This window comes from Rhincodon typus, chromosome 10, assembly GCF_021869965.1.
Source record: "Rhincodon typus isolate 14 chromosome 10, sRhiTyp1.1, whole genome shotgun sequence".
NCBI classification, from domain to species: domain Eukaryota; kingdom Metazoa; phylum Chordata; class Chondrichthyes; order Orectolobiformes; family Rhincodontidae; genus Rhincodon; species Rhincodon typus.
This window is the reverse complement of record NC_063341.1, coordinates 14,994,268-15,016,721: the sequence shown is the minus strand read 5'-3', so window position 1 is coordinate 15,016,721 and position 22,454 is coordinate 14,994,268. Positions and strand designations below refer to the sequence as shown.

General features: G+C 41.5%; 1 protein-coding gene across 1 annotated transcript in view; it reads right to left on the bottom strand.

The window, feature by feature from the left end:
- Nucleotides 1-22,454, bottom strand: part of nos1apa (nitric oxide synthase 1 (neuronal) adaptor protein a) — a 321,058-nt gene that overhangs the window by 112,854 nt on the left and 185,750 nt on the right. The window contains exon 5 of the mRNA XM_048602049.1: nt 7,642-7,750. Coding sequence (XP_048458006.1) covers nt 7,642-7,750 — 109 coding nt within the window. The remainder of the gene's footprint in view (nt 1-7,641; nt 7,751-22,454) is intronic.

The following is a 22,454-nucleotide window of genomic DNA, read 5'->3' as shown; positions in this document are numbered from 1 at the left end:
GTAGTCATGGGTGACTTCAACTTTCCAAATATTGATTGGAAACTTTTTAGTTGTAATAGTTTAGATGGAGCGGATTTTGTCCAGTGTGATCAGGAAGGATTCCTGACACAGTACGTAGATAGACCAACACAAGGAGAGGCCACTTTGGATTTGGTGCTTGGCAATGAACTGGGCCAAGTGTTAGACCTGTTGGTAGGAGAGCATTTTGGCGGTAGCGATCATAACTCTGTTACTTTCACAATAGTCATGGAAAAGGACAGGTACATACAGCAGGGTAAGGTTTATAATTGGGGGAAGGGTAATTACTATTCTGTTAGGCAAGAACTGGGTAACATAAAATGGGAACAGATGCTGTCAGGGAAGAGCACTATTGAAATGTGGAGATTGTTTAAGGAATGCATACTGCGTGTGCTCGATAGGTTTGTCCCTAGCAGGCAGGGAAGATGTGGTCAAGTGAGGGAGCCTTGGTTCTCAAGAGGGGTCGAACGACTGGCTAAGAGGAAGAAGGATGCTTATGTAAGGTTTAGGAAACAAGGAACGGAAAAGGCTCTAGAGGGATACAAGTTATCCAGGAAGGAGCTGAAGAAAGTACTTAGGAGAGCTATAAGGGGGCATGAGAAAACCTTGGCAGATAGGATCAAGGAAAACTCCAAGGCTTTTTACACGTACGTGAGGAATAAAAGAATGACCAGAGAAAGGGTACGGCCAATCAAGGATTGTAAAGGGAATTTGTGCACGGAGCCTAAAGAGATAGGAGAGGTCCTTAATGAATACTTTTCCTCGGTATTCACAACTGAGAGGGACCTAGTTGTAGAGGAGGACAGTGTGATACGGGCTGGTAGGCTAGAGGAGGTCAATGTTAGTAAGGAAGACGTACTAGGAATTTTGAGGAAGTTGAAGATAGACAAGTCCCCCAGGCCTGATGGGATTTATCCAAGGATTCCATGGGAAGCAAGGGGAGAGATCACAGGGCCTTTGGTGATGATCTATTCGTCCTCACTGTCCACGGGTATAGTGCCAGAAGATCGGAGACAGGCAAACGTCATTCCTTTGTTCAAAAAAAGGGGAATAGGGTTAACCCCGGAAATTACAGGCCAGTTAGTCTTATGTCAGTGGTGGGCAAATTATTGGAAAGGGCTCTGAGAGATAGGATTTATGATCACTTGGAAAGGCACAGTTTGATTCGTGATAGTCAGCATGGATTTGTGAGGGGCAGATCATGCCTCACAAGCCTTATTGACTTCTTTGAAGAGGTGAACAAACACGTGGATGAAGGTAGAGCAGTGGATGTGGTATACATGGATTTAAGTAAGGCATTTGATAAGGTTCCCCATGGTAGGCTCATGCAGAAGGTGAGGAGGCATGGGATAGGGGGAAATGTGGCAGATTGGATTCAGAATTGGCTGGCCCTTTGAAGACAAAAGGTGGTAGTGGACGGAAAATATTTAACATGGTGCTGAGTTACGAGTGGTGTACCACAAAGATCTGTTCTGGGTCCTCTTCTATTTGTGATTTTTGTAAATGATTTGGATGTAGGAGTGGAAGTGTGGATTAGTAAGTTTGCGGACAATACGAAGATGGATCGAGTTGTGGATAGTGCGGAGGGCTGTTCTAGGTTACAAAGGGACATTGATAGGATGTAGAGCTGGGCTGAGAAGTGGCAGATGGAGTTTAACCCTGAAAAGTGTGACGTGATTCATTTTGGAAGGACAAACTTGAAAGCAGAATACAAAGTTAACGGAAAGATTCTTGGCAGTGTGGAGGAGCAGAGGGATCATGCGGCTCATGTCCACAGTTCCCTGAAAGCTGCCAACACGGTGGATAGAGTTGTTAAGAAGGCTTATGGTGTGTTAGCTTTCATTAATAGAGGGATTGGAGTTCAAGAGCCGTGAAGTTATGCTCCAGCTATACAAAAGCCTGGTTTGGCCACATCTGGAGTATTGTGTCCAGTTCTGGTCGCCTCATTACAGGAAAGATGTGGAAGCATTGGAAAAGGTGCAGAGGAGATTTACCAGGATGTTGCCTGGAATGGAGGGAAAGTCTTACGAGGAAAGGTTGAGAGAACTAGGGCTTTTCTCTTTAGATTGATGAAGGATGAGAGGTGACTTGATAGAAGTGTACAAAATGATCAGAGCTATAGAGACTGGAGAACCAGAGACTTTTTCCTAGGGTGGAGGTAGCTGTTACGAGGGGGCATAGTTTTAAAGTGAGTGGAGGTAGATATAGGGGAGACGTCAGAGGCAGGTTCTCTACTCAGATGGTGGCCGGGACGTGGAATGTATTGCCGGAGAGGGTAGTGGAGTCGGCCTCATTAGGGGCATTTAAGCAGCTATTTGATAGGCATATGGAGGATAGTATAAGATAGAGGTGGAGGTTAGATAGACCTTAGGATTAGGGTAAAAGTTCAGCACAACATCGCGGGCTGAAGGGCCTGTACTGTGCTGTACTGTTCTATGTTCTATGTTCTAACACATAGTTCTTCTATCATGTGTCTTTAACTATAATACCGAGTGCACAAGTAGCAGCCTAAAATTTATCCTCTCATTGTTAGAAAGTAATAACTCAGAAAACAGTATAAATATATACTGGTCATATCAACTTGAGATTCATTGTGATCCAGAACAAGCTGGAACGTACGTAAGTATCTATGAGCAAGCAAGCTCACAGGTCAAGTTGTCTTGCAGGCACAACCACAGTGATGCGAATAGCTGCTTTGCATTGGCTACTGCTCAAAAGCATTGAACATATCCCACCAGGAAGTGAGAAGGTGAGACCACAGTTATGACACTGAATCTTCAGTTGCCGTCATTCTAGGCTCAATAACACTGAACTCCAGTACCAGATCCCGACCTTGTCTGTCACAATTTTGCCATTACAGTTTTGAGAAGGGCAATGGACAAATCAACACGGAGAACAAGGTAAACTTTGCCATGTGACAAAAAAAGGTAGACTGCGTGTCATAGTGTAAAATGGGTGATATTCTGTTTTACAGCACTCCCCATTTTTATTCCCATTGAACTCAGCAGACAAGTGGTCTTGTAGTTGATTGGATGGAGAATAAATGGTCGGATGAATGGAGACGATGGGTGGAGAGAGGGGCTGTATAGATAGTTCAACAGAATGAGGGAGAGCTCCAATGATGCTGGGTAAGGGTGGGCGGAGAGCATACTAAAAGAGTGTGGAAGGGTGAAGGGACAGGATATTTGCTGGGAGTGAGTGGGCGGGAAAGGGAATGCAGCTACTGTGTTATATTTTTCCTATAACCAGCTCCTCACCTCCCTCTCCCCAACAATGTAGCTGCTTTTCCCTCAACACAACACCACCCTTTGAAAAGGAAAAGACACAGAGAGAGAAGCAAAATCAACTAAGAGGGCAGGCGTAGAAGAGAAGAAAGGAATAAAATTGAAGAGGACGAACTGACAGCTCTGAGCTATTGGAGATAGTCAAAATGCATAGCTTCTCCAACTTATTGAACAATAAGCCATTTTCTGTTGGTGTATAAAAAACATCAAAAAACTGTAACATAATAAATGTCATTATATTAAAGCAAAGCATACAAAATTTGTGTAGTCATAACAGTGAACCTAAACAAAACATTCTCATTCCAGTGATAAATATGTCAGAGAGGTTTTGAATACGTGGAGAGTAATCAGCTTGCTGTTGAGACTTCTTTTTTCTTTTGACTAAAGCCCACCGTCTACCTTCAATCTTCAATCATAGAGTCATACAGCATGGAAACAGACCCTTCTGTCCAACCAATCTATGCCGACCATAATCTCAAACTAAACTAGTCCCACCTGCCTGCACTTGACACATATCCGTCCAAACATTTCTTATTCATGAATTTATCTAAATGCCTTTTAAACATTGGAACTGTATCCACATCTACTTCCCCTGAAAGTTATTCCACAGATGAATCACTCTCTGTTTAAAAAGTGTTGCCTCTCATGTCCTTTTTAAATCTTTCTCCTCTCACCTTAAACAAATGCCCCCAAGTCTTGAAATCCCCCATCTTAGGGAAAAGACATCTGCCATTCACCTTATCTATGCCTCTCACGATTTTATAAAGCTCTATAAAGGTCACCCTTCAATCTCCTACACTTCAGTGAACCCTCTCCAGCTTGATTACATCCTTCTTATAACAGTGTATGTGTCCCCTTGGGTCATCTTCCTTCAATGTCAAATAGTCAGTTCTACCTCTCACTTAAATGGCACAATCGCCCTGTCTCCATGCTGTCCTCTCCAGTTTGATTCTATCCGTAGATCTCTCCCAATCCTATAGCCAGTGTACTTCCGTCACACACTATTCCCAAATCCATGAAGCTACAATCCTTCCTATACCTGGAGTTGTACAAACCTAAACCCTGATTTCTCCAGCATTTGATAATTGACATAAACATCTAGTAACCACATCAGTTTAGACCACTTTCACAAAGGGAGTAGCTGACCAGTGGTCTTAAAGGGGCAGGTATCATTAAAAACAATCCTTTAAAGCTGTGCTCCAGATCACAAATAACCTCTCCAGGTCTCAAACAACCAACGAACAATAATGAGGGAAATCAGTGAGCTCTGCAGAAGGGTATGATTTTGCATAAAATGAGCAGTGTTATTCAGGAACAGGTTCATTATTGTCAAATCTTCCATTTCCCTCGTGGTTTGAATGAGCTTGGTTGGAAGGCTGAATGGAGGTTTATATCCCAAATACTTTCTGCTACCAAATGAAGATTCTTCGAACATTTCAGCCGAAATTTTCTTCCTTCTTACAACTCTCTCGTGTATTTTTTAAATTAGTTACCTGATGAATCAGGACTCGCCCTGCATACTTCACTTAGAAGCAGAAGCAACAGACATCAAACCCCTCGACTCAAACACAATTAACTGAGAAACCAAAAAAAAAGGGAAATACTGCAGATGCCAAGATAAAAACAAAAGATGCTGTAAACACACAACAGGCCCGAAAAGAAGGGGAGGTAAGGACAGGTCTATGAAGGACATGACTTCTAATATGAACTCCAGCTTCCTCTCCCTGAGGATGTTACCTGACCTGCGGGATCTTTGTAGCATTTTCTGTCTTAATGTAAATTCAAATTCTCCAATGCACAATATGGCCTAAAAATGCAAATTAAAAGCACACAGGTGAGAGTTTCTTTCTTTTAAAGAAGGACAACAATCCTTTAGATTTTTCCATTTTCTTTGGCGAACTGATACTAAGAAAAGTGCATGTCCTTGGAGTCTGGAAAATATTGCTTGATCTTTGAAACCTTGAAGTGCTCCCTGACAGCATAAATATATCCTTGTCCACAGCCTGAAGAGTCCCAGATTACTATAGCAACAGAACTAGCAAAGCAGAAGATATAAACTACTCCATTTGATCAAAGAATATTGACATACATGCGTTGCAGTTGAAATATTTTCTTAGATGCCTCTGGGAAAACCATTACCACAAAAATGTTCAGAAACCAAAAAAAGCGTAGCATCTTAAAAAGGCTTCATAAGTTACCTATTCCAGTAGGAAACGTAGTACTGTTTTCATGTTGGAGTTGCCACGATTTGTTGCTAACTGTGTTATTTGTCGTTCGTGTGATAAGGTCCCCCATCGGCATGGCCCATGTTGTCACTCATCTCCAATCCCCTTCATGAAGCTGCTGATAAGCCATGAGGTGTCGGTAGGTATATACACACACACACACACGCACATGGGATTTGAAGATTTTAATCCAATGACAGTGAAGTATCAGGAATACATAAGGGGAAGGTGATGGCTGAGCGGTATTATCGCTAAACGATTAATCCAGAAACTCAGCTAATGTTCAGGGGACCCGAGTTCAAATCCTGCTACGGTAGATGGTGGAATTTGGAGTTGAATAATACAAAAAAAAAATCCAGAATTAAGAATCTACTGATGAAGCCATTGTTGATGGTCAAGGAAAAGATAGCAAACCATCTGGCTCATTAAATATTCCTGAGGGAAGGAAAATCTGCCCTCCTCACCTGGTCTGGCCTACACATGCCTCCAGGCCACGCAACAATGTGGTTGACTCTCAACTGCCCTCCGAGATGGCCCAGCAAGCCACTCAGTTCAAGGGCAGCTTGGGATGAACAATAAATGCTGGCCGGCCAGAGATGCCCATATCCCGCTAGTGGATTAAAAATATGCAGTTTCAAGTCAGTACTTACAGATAATGGTGTTCCCACACATCTGTTTCCCCTGCCCTTCTACATGGTAGAAGTGGCGAGTTTGGTAGATACTGCTGAAAGAACGTTAGCGAGTTGCTGCAGTGTACTTTATAGATGATACACACTGCAATAGTAGAGTGTGAATGCTTAAGGTGGAGAATGGGGATGCTAATCAAAGCAATCCGATTTGCTCTGGTCGGTAGGGTGCTTCTGGAATATTGCTGGAGTGGCATTCACCCAGACAGGTGGAGTATACTCCATCACACGCCTGACTTATGCCTTCTAAGTGGTGGCCAAACTTTGATGAGTCATTTGCTGTAGAATTCCCAACTTCTGACCTACTCTCGTAGCCTCATTATTTGTGGTTGCTCCAGTTAGGGATCTAGTCAATGTTATCCCCAGGATATTGTGGGGGGGAGGTGGGAGTCGGTGCTGGTACAACGTCAAGGGGCGAGAAAGCATCCTATCCAGATGCATCACAGTTTGGTATGGCAACTACTCTGCCCAAGACTGCAAGAAATTATAGAGAGTTGTGAACGCAGCGCAATCCATCACACAAAACAGCCTTCCTTCCATTGACTCCATCTATTCTTCCCGCTGCCTCCGGAAAGCGGCCAATATAATCAAAGATACCTGGCACCCCAATTATACTCTCTTCCTTCAGGCAGAAGATACAGAAGTTCGAAAACACACACCAACAGAATCAACAGCTTTCTCCCTGGTGTCATCAGACTTACGAATGGATTTCTCCTATATTAAAGATCTTTCTCTGCACCTTCTCTGTAGTTGTAACACTATATTCTGCATTCTGTTCTATTACCCGGATACTTATTTATGATTTGCCTGGATAGCACCCAAAACAATACTTATCACTGTATCTCTGAACATAGAGTCATAGAGCACAGAAACAGACTCTTCTGCCCAATCTTGTTGGAGATAGTCTTTGTTTGGCATTCGTGTGGCATAAATGTTAATTGCCACTTATCAGCTAAAGATTTGTTATCCAGGTCTTGCTGCATAAAGCTGTCGGTGATTTCAGAGGATGTATTGCATGTGGTACTTGCTATCACATATGGCACACAAGGCAGATGCATTTAAAGGAAAACTAGAGAAATATCTCAAGGAGAAAAGGAGAATAAGGTTGTGCTGCAGAAATTTAGCAGGTCTGGCAGTATTGGTGGAGAGAGAAACAGAGTTAACATTTCAAGTCTGGTATGATGCTGCCAGATTTCCTGAGTTTATCCAGCATTCTCTGCTTTGTTTCAGACTTCCAGCATCCACTGTGTTTTGCTCTGATTATTATTTTCCAGGTTATGCTGACAAGGTGGGTGGGAGGAAACTCAGGTACTGCATAAACACAAGCCTGGACCACTTGGGCCGAATGGCCCGTTCTTGTGCTGTATGTTCGAGTGCTGAACAAGTTTCTGAAGTATGTGTCCAGCCCTTGCCCTACAAGTCCGTTACCTTCTTTTTAGATTTGAAGACGTTGCATCGGAAAATGTTGCTGGAACCATCCCTGGCTATGTAACTGAAGATCTTGAGGTCTTGGGAGTCATGGGACACATAGAATATCCTGTGAGGAAAGAAGGTACAGAAAGCTGGTTAGGATAATTGCAAGCTATATCAAAAAGCTGCTAAATATCATGCGGTAGTTTGAGTTCTCACATGGTACAGTATTGAGGAGCTATACAGCAGGTGCGAGGGAAACACTGCTGATTGTTGACACACCATATATCCTGGAGAGCTAATCTAATCTCACGTAGTACAGACTAAAGGATTGATGGAGAAAGAAGCAGAGTTGACATTTCAGACTGTGATCCTTCACTGGAACACTTGTACAGATGGAACATGACCTGCCTAGTATTTCCAGCACTTTGTGTGTTTTTATTTCAGATATCCTACTTCTGTAGTAATTTTGAGGTGGGGAGGTGGTGGTTTTACCAATATTGAGAGGGTTTGATTGTCCTCTCGTTGTCACTGGAATGTCTTCATTTACGTGACATGTAACACAAGGTTACAGTCCAACGGGTTTATTTGAAATCACAAGCTTTTGGAGCATGACCCCTTTGTCAGGAGGACTCATTTACGTGCGTCTGCAAATCAACAGGTTAAAATGAATCCTCAAGAGCCAAAGACCTAAAAATACACAGCTTAATGGAAAAATAAAAAAAAGAGCAACTTTTAAAGCAAGTTGTTAAAACAGCACAAAAACGATTAGCTGCAGCATACTGAGAGTGCACTGAAATACCCAGCGCCATCCACTTTCAAAAATAATCACATCCTTTTATTAACCGCACATTATAAAATATCCATGTATGTCTTATCACATTAGTTTTGTGGAAAAGCCTACTTTTTTTCTCAAGTGCCCTTAGAAACATCAAGCTCGTTTCCAAAAGAGTCTTCAAAATAATTGTGTTGACCGTGTCTATTAAGTCAAATGTTTGAGAAAAACCTGAAACATTTGACGTTACATTAAAATAAATTGATGCTGAATGGCTTTTAAATTCCAAAATAAATTTGTGTGTATGTGCGAGGGTGGGAGAGAGAGAGTGCATGCGAGTGCGAGAATGTATTTGCAAATGAAACAATATACAGTAATTCCAAAGTCCCAATTGTGCTGGATTTTCGATTTTCAGAATGAATGGTGCATATGCCTTCTTTAGTTAGTGCTTTACATACTAGCTTTTACACTTGTGTCTACTGGTCTACAAATCTGTCATTCAGTAGAACACACACATCTATAAGAATGGACAAGGTGAACGAATGTGTGTATGTTTGATTTATTATTGTCACATGTATCAAGATGCAGTGAAAAGTATTCTTTTTCCTTGCAATCCAGGCAAATCATGCCTTACACAAGTACATCAGGGTACTAGAACAGAATACAGAATATAGTGTTACAGCTGCAGAGAAGGTGCAGAGAAAGATCAACTTTAATATAGGAGAAATCCATTCATAAGTCTGATAACAGCAGGGAAGAAGCTGTTCTTGAATCTGTTGGTACGTGTTTCCAAACTTTTGTCTCTTCTGCTTGTAGGAAAAGGGTGGAAGAGAGTATAACAGGGGCGAGAGTGGTCCTTGATTATGTTGGATGCTTTCTGAAGGCAGAAAGTGTAGACTGAATCAATGGAAGGAAGGCTGGTTTGCGTGATGGACCAGTATCTGGTGAAAACAGGTACACAGGGTGAAAGTGCTTCACATCAGAAGTATAGGTCCGAATCTTGTCAGAAATCAGGTAACAAGTTTCATGCCAGGATTCTCTCTCCTCGAGGCTAAGCATGCTTTCTCACACCATTATCCCAGTATACCTCACTAACCAGTTATCATAACCCTATGGCACTCCACTTGTGCAATGCTAATCCAATTCTCCCACTCATCACTGCCAGGACATCTCGGGATCCCTGGCACCAATTAAAAGGTTCTGCACCTGGTAACGCACTGCCCTGCAGAATTCACGACATTTGCCCTGGACATGGCAAACAAGGGGAAACTCGATGTCCATCACAAACTTGGGGGAAGAGTGACGCAGAGGAAGTCTGTCCTTTTCCCCCCAGGACCAACAGAGGGAGTTATGAGATAACAAGGTGGTGTACAGCTGGATGAACACAGCAGGCCAAGCAGCATCATAGGAGCAGGAAGGCTGACGTTTCGGGCCTAGACCCTTCATATGACACCATATACCGCCAGCCTGGTCTGAGGTTACCATCTGGGTCAGTGGAGTCACCACAGCTCAGAGCTACAAAAAAAGGGTCAATGACCTCCTCCATTCTGCCAGGGTTAAGTGCCGCAATCCTCTCACTGATACCTCACAGGCCAATGGGGTCCACTGTAGGGTAGGCTCCCTCCATCCCAGCTGCAGAAGCCATAACTGTGCTGAAACTTAGTGGGACAGGAAGAAGCAATGGCTCTCCTAACTGCTCCTCCAAAAGACTTTTCTCTGCGAGGTTCACTTCTGATAGTCAAGCCCAAGAGACAGACCCAAACTGTGATTTGAGGAGAAGCACCTCAGCATTTCCTTTCATTTTTCTTGTGGGGGCTACTTTTCTCTGACTAACATTTTTATTTGCATCAGATATAAATTATCTGTGGAAATATTCTCTTCACAGGTTTGGAGGCTTTTTAAAAAATGCTTTGTCAAAATTGAGCCTATGCAACTTACATGGTGAGCTACTTGAGTTACATAATATCTAGAGAATCATACGAAAAAACCAAGAGGCAAGTTATATCCATTACTACAGACAGCCAGCTCACTCAATAAAAGAAAAAAAAAGAAGTTTGAATGTTGGAGATGAGGTTCAAGTTCAGTATCCACAGATTTCAACAGCACCCCCCACCCCCATCATATCCATCCAATCCTGTTGCCCTGGCCTCCCTGGCCGAGGGGCACCAAAGTGGGCATTTTTAACATGGCTCAGGCCACATGCCATCACTAACTGGGCAGTAGGATGACACTCTTTGCCGATCAGCAACCCAATGATTAAAATTTACCCATGATAGATCACAGATTAGAATGAGATTTGTGGGAGTGAAGAACATTGCACGTTTTACATTCAAGGAAAACATAATAACTTTCAAAAACACAATTTGTCCTTGATCAGTGCTGGACAATAAGACAATAAAAAAAGCATCTAGGTCTACCATACTGGCATTTCCAGCCTGTGTTCCAGGAAGAATTTGCCCACAGGACATCATTACATCTTAAGAACAGGATTAATGTTAAGTGACATTGTGAAATTACAGCGGTCTAATGAAAGCAGAACTGTACACAAACATATACCACAGGCCTAAGAGGCTGAGGGATGCAAACTGGCACAAGGGAATAATGTTGCACTTTTACATGTCCACGGGAAATGATTCCAGCACCCTATATCTGGTTGCTGCAGTAGCAGAACCAGTGACTGAACAGACACAAATAAGTGCTCCCAACCAACCCTGAGGTTATAGTTTGTACAACTCCAATCATTACTGTACATGAATGGCTCACTGGGATAAAGAGAGGTACCAATTATGACCAGAGGGGAGCCAGAAATGCAGCAGGTCCATGAAATTCTGATGGCCCCAGCATTAATTACCAGAAGCTTGCTCTGAATGAAATAGGGAAAGACAGGGGCAGAAAGAAAGACATGCATTTATGCAGTGCCTGGATATACCAAAATGCTTTACAGCCGATCATGCAATCTTCATACATGGTCACTGTTGTGATGTGGGAGATGCTGCAGCTAATTTATGCACAGTAAATTTCCACATTTGATAGTGATCAGATAATCCCTTTGAGATATTAAGGCATCAACGTTGACTAAGACACTGGGATCAACTCCCTTGCTTTTCTTCACGATGGGATCTCTGACTTTAACCAGAAGGCAGATGATTTAATGTCTTAGCTGAAGATCAGCACCTCCAACAATGCAGCACCCCTTCAGTGTTACACCAGAATATCAGTCTAGAATATAATGCTCAAATTCTGGGGTGGAATGTGAACCCACAAACTTACGACGCAGAGGTGCAAGTGCTACCAACCACGCCAGCGATAATGTGGAGCTGGAACAGTAATTCAGATGTCTGGTTATCTTCGGGACTCCTTCAACGGTGACCACATCAACAGTCCCATGACGTGGTCACCACTTGCTTTGCGGCCGACCCCAGATATCAAACCACAGTATTGTTTCATCACGAAGTCAGCTAGTGGAGGTGTGAACAGTCTGGATGTCAAACACTTATAACTCTGCAACGTGCATTTTATGGGTCCTGACAGGCCTGACTTCCAGTCAAGTCAGGAACATGCCAAAGCAGCTCACAGGACCAACAGGAGATGGAGGGAATGGCTGCCAATTCCAGGGTGGCCTTGTTGAGGAGCAGGGAACTGCATGTCATGGAACCTTCGGAAGCCAGAGAAAGGGCCTCAGCTTCAGGCCCACAGGCAGTACTGTTCAACAATTATCCCCTTGAAGCTCTGTCTCACTTCAGTTACTGGGTCTCTTTCCCCTTGCTCTCTGTAGGAGCAGGTTAAATCAGGAGCTACCTGCCTTTCTGACACACTGCCAACCTTTTTAGGAGTGGGTTTGCTGGTTGACCTTTGCCTCAACTTTGTCAAAACTGGAGGTGGGTGGTCTGGAGGCAGCTTGGGAGTTGGTCTCAGATCTTTCTTTCCCCTCCACTTTAGCATCTGACCTGAACCCAACCCATCAGTTTTGTGGGCAAAAATTAAGTACAGTGGGAGTATTTTCTTACAGTCTCTCCAGTCGCCTGTATGTTAATGACAAATTAAACAAAACTAAACAGTTGACATTTATAGTGGTTAATGTAGGAAAGTGACCCAAAAAGTGTTTCACAAGAGTATTACCAAACACACATTGGCTGGCTATTAGGTTAAAATCTCATTCAGGAATATATTAAAAGGTGGAAAGTACTGCAAAGGCAGACACGTTTAAAGGAGAGACTTCTGATGTTATTATGGATGGCTCAACAGGGGAGGAAGGAAGTGGGAGAGGCACAAGAGTTTGAAGCTAGAAGAATGCAGAGTTCTTGGAAGTTTGTAAGGATGGAGGCAGATAGAGGTGGGCAAGACCATCAATTGACTTGTAGTACACAGCGAGGCAGAAAGTGATAAATTCCAAGAGGTCAGATAGGCTGGTCAAAAGGGAAGGTACGTGGCAGATTAATTACAGAAGAATGTGGAGTGATACATTTTGACAGGGAGAATGGGGAGAGTCAGTATAAGCTAAATGGTGCAATGCTACAGTAGGTGTAAGAGGAGGGTGTTCAGGGAGTCTTTGAAGGAGGTAGAACTGGTAAACAAATTAGTTAATCATATGGAATCCTGAGTTTTATGAAGAAAGTACAGAGAACAAAAGATTCTATTACACCTATATGAAACACTGACTTGATTCCAGCTGCAGTACTATATTTCTTTCGAAGCACTACACTTTCAGAAAGGAGGCAAAGGCTTTGAGAGAAGGTGCAGAGAGATTTACGAGAATTGTTCCAGGAATCAGCAGTTATACCAATGCGGACAGACCGAAGCGAAGATGAGGAGATGGATTGAAAGAGGTGTTTAAAGTCAGAAAAAGTGTTTAGATAGATTAAATTAAGACAAACTCTTTTGAACGCCCAGTGGATAGAAACCAAGACGACATGACGATAAACACGAACAGTTCTGATCTGCAGCATTGGTTAATAAGGTGGGGCCTACAGATCCAATAGTAACCTTCAAAAAGGGAACTGGATAAATACTCAAAAAGGAGAAAGAAAAAAACTCCTGGAATCTGGAGCCAGAATGGGGCAGTGGAACTAACTGCATTGCTCTTCCGAAGAGGCAGCAGTTAGTTGATGGGCTAAGTGAGCTCCATCTGTTCTGTATTTCCAAGGAGGATAGATTTACTTTCTAATTCTACTGAAATTGTCTATTTCACACACAAAAAGAGGGAATCACCACAAGGATGTGAAGCAATATTGCTTCAGAGACCACAAAAATTCCTACCCCTCTCCCCTACTAGGAGATAAGGCAAATCAATCTGAGCAGCTTTTCTTTGATAGAAACCTGCATGGTATTATAAGCTCAAACTCAGGAATCCAGCTTACACAACAAAGGAAAATAAAAAGCAGGAGAAAATGAAGAAGCAGATTAAAAATAACTCAAGTGGAATTCTCTTTGGCTGAGACAAACACTAACAGACAGTTTGAGATTAACTCAATGGTCTGATTGCTGAATACCTTTAGTGTTACAACAGCGAAGGCTTTTTAATAGATTGTCTTATCCACTAATTATCCTCTGTTTCTCTGGTGATGGCATGCCTTCAATAAGGCTCTCAGTGAACAAAGACAAACACAGGCTATTTCGATGTCTCATGAAGGCTATTTACAACCTTTCCTAAAAGAAGTTGCAATTTTCTCTCCTCTGTCATTTAATGCATCAAGAATACAAATAAGTTACATTATATATACACAGATGTTTTACATCAACAAACTCCCTCACACTAATATCGTTTCCATGCAATATTTCTCCAGAAGAATCTAATTCATGCTGCGATACACTTTGATGTGTGGCAATTGCAGCTAATACATCTTCCAGAATGGTCATCCTTCATGTACACCCAGCATGCTATAGAACGGCACCAAAGCTGATTCTGTCTCCATCTAGCATGGACCAGTAAACAGTAAGGTTTATTAAATATCATTGAAGAACTGGAACTTTGGCTGTTTCTGCCTTCGTCTTTGCTCGCCAGCCTGGGGCTAACGCGTCAATTGTAATGTAATGTCGCCACCTCATTTCAACAAAACTGTCACACACACATTTGTGAACTTTAGCAGCTCACGGCTTTCAACTGGCAATGTCAGAACTATAACTATGACTATAATTATGATGTTGCCAACGTGTCTGCACAACTTAAAGAGAAAGATCCATCTTTCTGGATGAGTCATTGATTCCATCGTCCCTGTGAGTGCAGCTTTAAACTAATGCTCACACTATACTGTATAACCATAGTTTTAGTATTGTAACAAATTACTACAGGAGCGCAACATCTGCAGCTTTAAGAAAATACCACAGAAAATACAAATTTATCCTCTGGATGAGAAAATGAAGTGTGTACAGATTTGTTTTGGGGTTTAAATCGATTTTTGGTAAAACTTATGCTTGAATCAATCCAGTTGCACAGTCAAAGGTCTCACATTGTTAATTACTGCACACTAGTTCAATGAGGGAAGATAATTAGCCATAGTGCTCGAGGGTTCTCTCTGTTAGGCAGAGACAAATGGTTCTGTAGCTGAGAGGCACTACTCTGCAGGGCAAAGCAAAAAAGCAGACCTCCATAAACTGCAGAGATAGCAGGAACTGCAGATGCTGGAGAATCTGAGATAACAAGGTGTAGAGCTGGATGAACATAGCAGACCAAGCAGCAGAGGAGTAGGAAGGCTGAAATTTAGGTCTAGGCCCGAAACTTCAGCCTTCCTGCTCGGCCTGCTGTGTTCATCCAGCTCTGCACTTTGTTATCTCCATAAACTACGTTCGGGCAGGTAGGGGAAGTCAACCCCCGCTATTGACATTACTCTGCACCACACTCTAATCATCTAGCCAAGTGAACTAACCAACTCCCACACAGATTCACTAATATCAAAAGATATTCGATGCATGAGCTGCCAGCCATCAACTGACGGACATTGAAAAGACACTGAAAGACAGTGTGGGCAGCATAGTGAGGCAGTTCTAGGCAGTTACCACAAGCTGAATTGACTGGGCCTGCAAACATGACGGAGCCCCATAAGCAAAAATAGTGGAAGGCATTGCTAAGTGATTGTTGTAGTTAAGAGGAAGTTAGATAAGTCCAGGAGAGACAGAGAGACACAGAAAGTAAAGCATATCCTGTTCGAATGAGATGAAGCGATGTGGACGATGGCTTGTGAGGAGAATAAACACTGACGTAGACCAGTTGGTCAAATAACTCATTTCTGTGCTATAATTAATATTAAACTGGTAATGCCATTCTTTTATAAATGGGGGTCAGTCAAGTGCAAATCTACAATAAAATTCAATTGATTCATTACTTCTGAGACAGAGGAAGAAAAAAAAAGTGTACACAACCCCTATTGACTCTCTGAAAATAATCACACCAGACAGACTATAAATGTTCAAGAAATGGTTCAGCAACACCTTCCCAGGGGCAACTAGGGACAAACAATAAATGCTAACGACAATATGTGGATGTGGTTAAATTTTAACTTGGGATATATGAAGAGAAAATGCAGCAGCATGCTTTCTCCAGGGGTGGACGACAAACTATATGCTTTCTGAAATCAAGTGTTAGCTGCAAGGATAATGAGAGATGGTAAAGGATATAGGAGAATATGTACAGGCTTCACTGTTATTGGAGTAACACTAGGGCTGCTGAGCGGCCAGGGTTCCAGTTGGACATTCTGTATTGTTTCTGCAATCTCTCCCAAAGGTGCCACAGGACCTGGTGATAAAACATATTTCTTTCTTAAATGCTCAGACCAAAATCCTTGGAATTCTTACTTCACCCAAAGTCCGCAGCTGAACATTACATGCAATATTGTCTACTTATTGTGGAGTAGGTTCTGGGTGAACATCTTGCACTCTGTCAAATGCCTAGGGCAGGACCACAGGGAACGTATATATTAGATATAATCAAAAACTTGACAGTGTTATTGGCCCTGTAACACCCCCATCATTTTAACATTCCCCAGCCCTACAACTGTCCATGAACTGTGCACAAAATTCTGGCTTCCTGTGGAATTCTTGATACGGTCTGTACTGCTAATGGTGGATGTACCTTTAACTATCTAAACTCTAACCTCTGGATTTCTTTAAACAAACATCCCTGCTACTCCACTTCTCTCTCTTTTAAAGGTATTACTTAAACACTTCTCTTTGCCAAGCTTAATTTTATTTTTAAGCTTAATATCTTTTATGGCTCAACAACATTAGTAGCTTTGACTGCTCCCGTAAAGCCTCTCAAGACATTTTATTACATTAATGGAATAGAAGGGCAAGCTGTTGTTTTTGTATGCTTGTTACAATACCAATGACATTAACCTTCACTGACATAACAGTTAAAAATATATTCAATCTTAAATGAGAAACATTGCATGTTCTCCATTCACTCTTGCTCTTCCCTTTAGTTCATTCTTGAAATCCATTCTAAGCTCAATTGTGTTACCAAAATTCCAATGGTCACCCACAAGTGTCTGGCTGATAGATTTCTCTTTGGTTCCACTCAGATTGCTTCGTGGTTGTGCCATGATCTATGAGCTCCACTCAATCAACTTGCACATGAGAAATTTGGGAAGAATAAAAAAACAGCCAATTGAGCTGTTGTCCAAACAGTGATCAAAACGTGGGCATAAACTGCCCCAATATAATGTTGGCTGCTTACATGGCTCCTGGTTGAAAGAAAAACTGCTGCTAATGGACACCGGAATGGGCATGGGAAGATCCCACAGCACTGCTGCAAGAGAGCACAGGGAGATTCTCCAAGTGGTCCCGGCTAACTCTTATCCACCAACTAACATGTCCAAAAATATCAGGTTATCATCACATTGCTGATTGTGGAATCTTGCTGTGCACATATTGGCTGGTATTAATGTTCTTTGAGAGCCAGAGAGAGAGAGAGAGAGAGAAAGAGAATTGACAGGAACGAAAAGCAGGGAAACATTAATCCACTGTTGCATCAGGGAGTGATTTGCTGATATTGGGACTGAAGCATGTTGGCGGGACACTTAGAGAGACACGATACCTATAGGTGTCATTCCTAAAGTGAAAGCACTGAATACAGAACCAGTACGACTGAAGCAACACCATTACGTACTGGCAAACGGACCAAAAAATTCACACAAACATCAGAAGTCAAGAATAAAGAATTTCAGAGAAAAACAAGAGGACAGACTACAACTTGCGCATACAGAGGGACCCTACTACACATTTATTGAAGACCCTTTATTAAATAGAAAAAGATACTTTTAGAGCAACAAGATTTATCAGGTTTTTTCCCCCCTCCAGACAAAGTACATTCAGGTCAAACCTCATTAATCAAAAAATGGATGAAAACTTTTATAGCATACTACAAAGAGAATTTTCAAAAAAGCTGCACAGGTTTCTCTCCTTATCGTTCAGAAACAGAACCATTTGTATCATGAAGCCACCTCAATGACAACATGTATAATCCTGTGTACAGAAATCAGTTCTACAAAGACTAACCTTGAACTACCACAACACCTAACACACTTATTAAAAAAGCTAATTTTTACCTGTCAGTTTGATTGGAATAACTTTGGGGATGTGCTCCTCCCAAGTCAGAGCTGATTAGTATCACTAAAATTCAATTTATTTCAAAGAGAAAATGTATTTTTCTTTCTTTCTCTCCTACAAGACTATTGAAGAAATGCACATCTTCGACAGAGCAAACTAAGCTGCCACTGCTTATAATTAGCAAAAGGAAGTCTCTTGGAAAAGTCTAAAGGACCGAACATTGTTCATTTTTACAACTGAATTCACATCACAGCACACTGCAAGAATACTATAATGCATTGATTTTCAATTACTGATACCCTGAAAATAGCCATGTATCAGGAAATGGGAGGGAGGAACTCAAGCAATTTACAGTCACCAGGGAATTGGTCCTGAATAAATTGTTGGAGCTGCAGGCTGACTGGATCCTGATGGGCTTCATCCTAGGTCCTAAATGAAGTGGCTGGTGTGACAGTTTTAACCTTCCAAAATTTCCTACATTTGGGGGAAGATTCCAATAGATTGGAAAATAGCAAACATAACTCATTTGTTCAAAAAGGGAGGGAGACAGAAAGCATTAAACTGTAGGCTGGTTAGGCTTTACATCTGTCACATGTAAAATGTTAGAAAGCAATATTAAAGAAACTGGGCACTTGAGAGGTTTAAATGATCAGGCAGAATCAACATTGTCCAGTAAAAGGAAAATCATGCTCAAATCAATTTGTTGGAGGTCTTTGAAGACATAATATGTTGTAGATAAAGGAGAACTGGTGAAAGTCCTATTCTTAGATTTCTAGCTGGGATTTGATAAAGTGCCACAACAAAGGTTATTGTGGAGAATAAATAGTAGTAGAGGGATGAGGAGGATGGAGATAACAAATTGGCATAGGTAGAAAATTACCTAGCTAACAGACAAGAGAGATGGGTCATTTTTTGTTTGGCAAAATACAATGATTGTATGCCACAGGGGTCAGTACAGGGACCTCGACTTCTTACAATTCATATAAATGATTTGGATGGAGGGGCTGAAGGTTTGGTAGCTACATTTGCTGTTGACACAAAGATAGGTACGAATGTAAGTTGTAAAGACGAAACAGGGGATGTCGATGGATTAAATAACTGGTCAAAGATCTTAGAAATGAAGAACAATGTGGGGAAATGTGAAACTGTTTGTTTTGGCAAGAAGAGTAAAATTTTTTTAAAAAGCCATGTTATGAGAACGACGGTGGGAGATTGCACAATTTTGAAAAGCAGACAGAGATCTGACTGCCCTCGTGCATGAACTGTTAAAGGTCAGTACGCAGACACAGCAAGTGCTTAGGAAAACTAGTAGAAAGTTATTGTTATTGTGAGGGGAACTGAATACAAAAAGTAGGGAGGTATGCTTTAGCTGTACAGGGCACTGCTGGGACCATATCATGAATACTGTGTGTAGAATTGGTCAGTTTATTCAAGGAAGGAAGTAAATGCATTGGAAGCATTGACTAATACCTGGAATGGGTGAGTTGCTTTATGATGAAAGGCTGGGAAGGTAGTATCTTCTGGAGTTGAGAACTGCAAGAACCAATGGTTGAAACACAAAATGTCTGAGGGGTTTTGACAGCGAGGTTGTGGATAGGATGTTTCCTCTTGTGAGGCAATCCAGAACTAAGGTCACTGTTCAAGACAGAGATAAGGTGATTCTGTTTTCCTGACAGAGGGTGGTGAGTCTTTGTAACTCATCTTCAAAAGGCCATGGAACCATAATCTTCGATTTTTTTTCTTAAGGTAGAGATACACAGATTCTTGATAAAGGGGATGAAAGGTTATTGGGGGTACATAGGAAAGTGGAGTAACCAGGTTAACCATGATTATAGTCAACAGCGGAGCAGGCCTGAGGGGCTGAATGGCCTACTCCTACGCCTAGTTCATTTGTTTATATGCTGCCCCTCACTGGTAAATTATGCAATTTATGTGGGAACATTTTCTTTAGTAATGAAATACAAAGGTGTTCTTACCGTGCTATTAAAAAGGTTAAATAAAAAAAGTCGACCTTTACCCTTTTAAAATCCCATTCAGTACAGTCAGAACCTTAAAGGACAAAAGGAGGCATTTCACTCTCTGCCTGTGGTGTCTTTTCAAGGCCATGTAGTTAGTTACGCCCTTTGTCCTCTTCCCCCCAGGCCTGCAAAACTTTCCTCCACCAACATTTAGCCAACTCCCTTCTCAAGGTCACTTTCCTTCTAGGCAGGGATCATAAATTTCAGATTATAAATGTGTAAGAAAACAATTCTCATCTCCCTTCAGATTCTCTTGCCAACTCTATCAATATCCATTTATTGATGTCAATGCTTCAATTAAATCTCCTCTTGGTCTGCTCAGCTCTCAGTAAAACAACCCAGTGTTTCCAAACTCCATATTTTGCAGAATAAAATTATAAACATACTTCTCTTGAACAGGGGCCGACATCCGAAATTCTGTGAAAGATCAAGCCACTACTTAAAAAAAAGTGCACTGGTGTGATTAATATCTACAGTCTTCATCAAGACATTTGAATGAGTGACCCTCTTGCTCTGTTTGATATCATTCCAACAGAATATCAGGTACTCCACCTTCCCATTGTAAGATCTGACTGATAAAAAGTGATCATGTTAAAGCAAAAAAAAAGACTTCCAGTTAATATAATGGCCTACTAAAGTATCATCACTGTTGCAACGTAGGAAATGCTGTAGCCAATATGCACACTGCAAAATCTGGTGATGACCAGGTAAACTATTTTTGTCATGTTGATATTGGCCAAGAGAATCAGGCAAGTGTATTGACGCAGCCTCAGTTGAAATTCTGCTCAAAGGCAACAGCTCCGATGTGTAGCGCTGAGGACTCAATGCAGTACTTGGGACAGGTCAGCCAAATACCGCAATTGAACATAGAACTTTGCGATTCACAAGCAATTGTGCTGCAATGGGGCCACAAGCTAAGCTCACCTCAGGCAGGACCAAGTTTGCTGTGGCTGAGCTCAGCTCTTGGAGATTCAAACAATTTGAGCAAAGGTCGCTGTGAACAATTGCTGTCACCAACTCCTGGGAAATCTGCACTGCAGCACAGCGCCAAACGTTCAAAAGAGGACTGAATTATGTCGAACATACAAATAAATGTCTGGTCTCCCAAAGGCATAGAAGATTTTTTAAAAAAAGAACAGGCTTGGAGACATCCTAGTAAAATCAATTATCTGAGAGTAACAGAAAAACTCCTACCGACTTAATGGAAAAACATCAAGCTTTCTATCCACTCAGCCGCCTTTCATATTTAAATAAAGTAGCAAAGTGCAAGATGAATAAATGAGCTCACAGGAAAATAAAGGAATTGTGAGCTGACCCTCAGTAGATGACTGGAAAATAAACAATTTTAATTGTCACGACTGCAAGAGAAGGATGCCACGTATTTATTCAGTGTCAAAATAACTGCAAAATATTTTTAACACCTTAACAGAGGGAAGAAAAATCCTTGCACTTAAACAATGCCTTGCACACCTTCAGGATATCACAAAGAACTTTAAGGGCCAATGCAATGATACTTCTCGTGGTGTAGTGATTGGCATAATGGCAAAACGGAGTGTATGTGTTCTCATTGCAGGAGATAGGGCACTGCTGTTAGGGCAATAGAGCAAATTATGCACTACCTAGTTAATGCAAGCTGTTACTATGTACAAACAATGCACTCAAAAAGGTTGAGGAGGGAAAACTTACTGACTTGTCTAAATTTAGTGCACGATAATCCTAAGTGGCCTTTTTTTAATAAATGCAAACTTATGTTCCATTTCATTTTGCTCACTTCCTGTTTAAAACAGCAGGAACTTTAGCCACTGATTGTATTAAAAAAAATTGAGCCAAAAGTTTTGTAGGCTATAGTACCATATTCCAGAATCTTTCTGGTTCAGATCATTGGATGGAGGTGACATTCTCTCCTGATTTTTGAATTTTATTGATGATTACAACAGTCATGAGGTTGATATTTTAAATACCACACAGCTGATCCAGGCTCTCATGGATTTTACATAACCAATGCTGGTCAGGAAATCTTGCACCATTCTGATGACTGTAGATCCGTATGCACCCCAGGCCCCCCCAGGCTAAACACAAGTGACTGAATTCAGGATGGCAAAAGCAATCTTGCGCACCTTGTGCAAAGAATTATAATGGGTATCAGAACTGAAACAAAACGTCATCAGATTGTGCCAACTACAACTAAGACAGAGCAAGATTTAAATCTTGGGTTCTAAAATTAAATTGTGAAATGTAATTGCCTAATGCACATGACTGTTTGGTGATGCTGGTTCTTCCAAAATCTAAATTCTGGTGCTTTTAAACAGGACTCACCATTTGTAATTAGATTTGCCTGTTGCTTCCAGTATATTTTATCATTAAACCTCAGGGACGAAGCAGCAATTACTGCCAAAAATGTCGGGATGTCATCATGCTAGTGCCTGGGGGGCGTTGTCCGATAAATATTAAATTAATACATTGTGACTTAAAAATATCCAAAAGGACAATAACCACAG